At 54.2% G+C, this 4,619-nt stretch overlaps 1 protein-coding gene across 1 annotated transcript in view; it reads left to right on the forward strand.

Moving 5' to 3' along the window:
- The first annotated feature begins 2,301 nt into the window (after positions 1-2,301).
- Positions 2,302-4,619, forward strand: part of KPTN (kaptin, actin binding protein) — a 6,449-nt gene continuing 4,131 nt past the window's right edge. Inside the window, exons 1-4 of the mRNA XM_011378190.2 lie at positions 2,302-2,624; positions 2,987-3,069; positions 3,189-3,273; positions 3,373-3,427. Of these exons, the coding sequence (XP_011376492.1) occupies positions 2,402-2,624; positions 2,987-3,069; positions 3,189-3,273; positions 3,373-3,427 (446 nt within the window). The 5' untranslated portion in view covers positions 2,302-2,401. The remainder of the gene's footprint in view (positions 2,625-2,986; positions 3,070-3,188; positions 3,274-3,372; positions 3,428-4,619) is intronic.

Genomic DNA, 4,619 nt, shown 5'->3' on the forward strand with positions numbered 1-4,619 from the left:
GGAGTCACGCAGGCCGCAGAGCAGGCTCAGCACCACGTCCGGGCCCCGAGGCGGGGCCTGCTGGCCGGACAGTCACCTGTCCTGCTGCACCCCTCGCCCCTTGCCCATTTATTTAAGCCCTGAAGATGCTCTTCACCCCAGAACACAGATTCTGTGACACAGACCTATTTGCTATGGGTGCTGCCAGGGGTCAGGGTCCACATCTGGTCCCCCTCTCCCGACCAGCTGAGGCGTGAGGCTGCTTTTTGTCTCTCCACTCTGTCCCCCAGCTGAGCTCTGAGCACCTGTAGCTGAGATTTGCCCTCGCCCCCCAGGGGTGGGCCCCGACCCCCACACCCCGGCCCTGGAGCTCAGAGGGTCGTCCCGCACCCACCCCCCATCTGCTCCCCCCTAGTGCTTTGAGGTGGCATCGGTGGGAAGCTGCAGCTGGCCCAAGAAATTAAAAAAAAAAAAAAATTTTTTTTTGCATGAGTCTTCCTTCTTCCTCACCTCTGCTACCTGGTTTTTCCTTCAGGGGTGGGGTTCTCCCCCGCCACCCCCGCCTTGGGCTCTGGATGCACTGTGGGGACAGAAGAGACAGCTTTGCTCAGACTTGCCTGGGGCGGAGGCCCCGGGACAGTGGGTTTGGAGATCTGGAACACCCATCCTCACTCATCTCACGTTCTGTGGGCCTTGGTTCCCTCAGCCAGGACAATGGGTGGCAGTGCCACCCCTCCGAGCCGACAGTGCACAGTGGAGCAAGAAGGGGTGGAGGTGGCCCACCGAATCTCCCAGCAGGGCCCCCTCTCTGGGGGGACAGGTGGAGGAGGCTCATTGCCCAGAGGCAGACACAATGGCACAGTATCATGGGATGACATCAGGAAGCGAACTGGGCAGGGATAATGCAAAGGAGGAGCTGCCCGGGAAACCAGGGTCGGCTGCTAGAGAGGTGCTCCAGCCTAGACCCCGGAAGTTCTGCGGAAGTTCAGGTTCACCAAGTCAAGACGAGTGGTCTGTCCACCTCTGTTCCTCCCACAGCTCCATCCATGCATAATGGCTACCTCGAACTCAAGACTCCTGAGACCTGAGATTGATTACCGATGTCTGCCACGGGTACAGTCTGAAGAATAAATAGTTTCAGGATCTGCCTCTGCCATCCATGAACAAAATAGTAATTCTCAACCCTGGCTTTGCTTGAAATCATTAAAAGTACTCAAGCTTGGGTCACACGCTGATGAATTGTGGTTTGATTGATGTTCCTTACCCTTCTGGGTTTCGTTTTGTTGTTTTCCGAAAGCTCCGCAGGCAATTTGAATGTGCCACTGAACAGGACAATTCTCTCTTTTATAACCTGTAACTGCCTTCATTTCTTCATTCGCTCAACAAATATTAAGCGAACATAGTTTAGAAGTTACCACGTAAGGCAGACACCTGAAGAAAGCGTTCAGAAGTGGCAGAACTAGACTGCACGTTCTAGTCACTCAGCGAGTACTGCTGAAGCACCTACTGTGTGCCGTGTCCCGGTCTAGGCCCTGGGGATACAGCACTAAGCAGCAGCCAGACCCTGCCCTCTGCGAGCTCTTATCTTCTGGAAAGAACATAACAGGTGTACAGAGTCCCCGAGCCTCTGATGCCTCTCTAGGCACAAAACACATAGAGGAACCTCTGAAGACCGCGGAGTCTCAGAAACTCCTGGTTAACATCCTGTCCACTTTCTAGCTTATTGGTTGGGACTCACTCTCTGAGCCACAATTTCATCCTCTATAAACTTTATAATAATAAAGAAACCTCTTTGCAGGATTGTTGCGAAGGTTATCGAGGTAAACTTGTAAATCGTGCCCTGGCACGTAGTAAGAGCCCAATAAATGCCGAATAAGTGAATATGGAGTAACAATAGCAGGTGGTCGTGAGAATTCGATGGGATAATCAGGGCCGACGTGACTGGCACAGACTTGCCGTTCAACAGAGAAGGAGGTTGTCTACCAGGACAGATCGCTAGATCTTTCTCCTTTGGGGTAAAAAGAATGCATTTCACCATTTTAAAGGTGATGGGATCTCAGACGAGTTACTTTAGCTGTGCCTCAGTTCCTTCACCCATAAAACATGGTAACTGCCTCGGCTTGCTTGTGAGTTTTAAAAAGGCTGATAGATGGAAAGCGCTTGGAACAGTCCCTGGCACACAAGAGCTGAATTAAGCTTTACGGCGTGGTCGTCATTCTCCTTTCCACACAGCACAGGCGCGCTGGGGTGGTCTCGCTGGAAGCCACGCCCACTCGGCGGCCATCTTGGAAAAGGGCAGAGCCGGCAGCTTCGTTACGTCATCAGTCTGCGCGGCGGGCCGGCCCCCGAAGGTCCAGGTCGCTTCGGGAGCAGGGAGTAGGGTAGGCGGGCTGCAGGGGTGAGTGAGTAGGTGAGGTGCGTGATGGGGGAGGCGGCCGTGGCGGCGGAGCCTTGCCCGCTGCGCGAGGACAGCTTCACGCGCTTCTCGTCCCAGAGCAATGTGTACGGGCTGGCGGGAGGCGCGGGCGGTCGCGGGGAGCTTCTGGCCGCCACCCTTAAAGGCAAGGTGCTGGGCTTCCGCTACCAAGACCTCCGACAGAAAATCCGGCCTGTAGCTAAGGAGCTGCAGTTCAATTACATTCCCGGTGCGTGGCGCTATGGGGCGGGGGCGGCGAGGTGGTGTTGAGAAGGCTTCTGAGGCTCTGTCTGAGTCGCATCACCATGATGGGAGAAGGGGATCAGGGTGATTGAAGGGGATCAGAGCTGATAGGAAGCATTGGGGGCAGGGGGCAGGGATAATAGGGTCCTAGAAGTGGTGGTTAGCGTTCAGGATCTCTTCTGTCGTGGTGGTGGTGGTGGTGGTGATCGTGACTCGTTAGAATCCAGCGGTCATGATCACTGCGGTGGTTGGAGATTCCCGAGTCCTAGAGGTCAGGAGTCACCCTGATTGGGGGTATAGTGGTCTCAAGTCTGCCGGACACTCGAACTTGGAACTATTCCCTCCCAGTGGATGCTGAGATTGTCTCCATCGACACCTTCAACAAGTCGCCTCCAAAGCGGGGCCTGGTTGTGGGGATCACGTTTATCAAGGTACCCAAAGCTGCTTTCGCTGACCCGTTTCCCCCTCCTCACACACGGTGGATCCCTGAGTCTGACCCAAATCCCCCCTACCGCCCCTGCCCTCCCCTGAGGCCAGCTTCCTCCCGCAGGATTCAGGGGACAAAGGCAGCCCCTTTCTTAACATTTACTGTGACTACGAGCCTGGCTCTGAATACAACCTTGACTCCATTGCCCGTGAGTGTGGCCTGAAGGGGATGGGGAGGCAGGAAGGGCAGGAAGGGGATGGGGCCTGTGGGGTCCCCGGCGCCCATCTGCCTGTGCTCACCTTTACAGAGAGCTGCCTGAACCTGGAACTGCAGTTCACGCCTTTCCAGCTGTGCCATGCAGAGTAAGCGAGACACAGGAAGGGCATCGTGCACCTACAGGGTGCGGGGCGGGGGGTGCCTAGCAAATGAGACCGCAGACCTGCCCGTGGACAATCAGATTCCCATTTCGTTTCTTCAGAGCATCTCACGACCACCTGCTATTGTTTAAGGTAGCCACGGACCAGACCTGGCTGATGAGCTACCATTTCGTCATCCCCAAGCGGGATAATCTGAGGGTTAAATGAACACCTGTATCCTAGCCAGCTAGAATGCTCACGTTCTTGCGTTCCAGATTCAGTCTCGAGAGCCAGAAATGCTAAGTTCTCTAGAGTTGTGAGTTCTGAGATTCCAAGGTTTGAAAGTTCTGCAGGTTGATGATTCCGAGATTTTGTCATGGTAAAGTCCTAACGTGCTCACGTTTCGAGGAGCTGGAATACAGACCGTCTAGGATACTGCGGATCTAGGGCTCCAGAGTAGAAGAATATGATTCTAGAGTTCTAGGTTCCAGTCCGGAACACCAATGATGTAGCACGGGCGTTGGCAAACTTTTACTGTGAAGGTCCAGACTGTACACATCAAGCTTGTGAGGGCCAGACAGTCCATCACAGCTGCTCAAGTCGGCCATTGCAGCAAGGAAGCAGCCATGGACACTATGTAAATGAATGGGCATGGCTGTGTTCCAATAAAACTTTATTTATAAAAACAGATGGTGAGTTGGATTTGACCTGTGGGTCATGGTCTGCCAACCTCTGGTCTAGCAGGTGAGAGTTCTAGAAACTGATGTCCTGGATTCTAGGATTTGGGTGTTCTACCACTCCGTGTCTGGATGTTTTGGGTGGCGATTTCTAAACGTGCTGGTGTTCGAAGGAGACCGAGAGCAGAATTTCTAGAACACGGGGGTTCATGTTCTCACCCTCCTCATTCTAGAATGCAGTGTTCTATTCCCGAATCCACATCTGGAATGAAGATTCTAGCAGATGAGGGCTCTAGAGACAGAAGGTTCTAGCCTGCTAATTTCCTACCTACTATTCTGCATCCCGAGATTTTAGCCCTGGACCCTTTGGCTGGATCCCAGAATGTTGGGGTTCCTGCAGGCAAGAGGGTGTTCTGCGTGGCCCGTGCCACACTCAGGTCCTGCCACACCGGGGTCCTGGATTTCTCTGCTCTCAGGGTCCAGGTCGCGGATCAGCTGGAGACCGTGTTTCTCCTGAGTGG

Source organism: Pteropus vampyrus, unplaced genomic scaffold (genome assembly GCF_000151845.1).
Source record: "Pteropus vampyrus isolate Shadow unplaced genomic scaffold, Pvam_2.0 Scaffold333, whole genome shotgun sequence".
Taxonomy (NCBI): domain Eukaryota; kingdom Metazoa; phylum Chordata; class Mammalia; order Chiroptera; family Pteropodidae; genus Pteropus; species Pteropus vampyrus.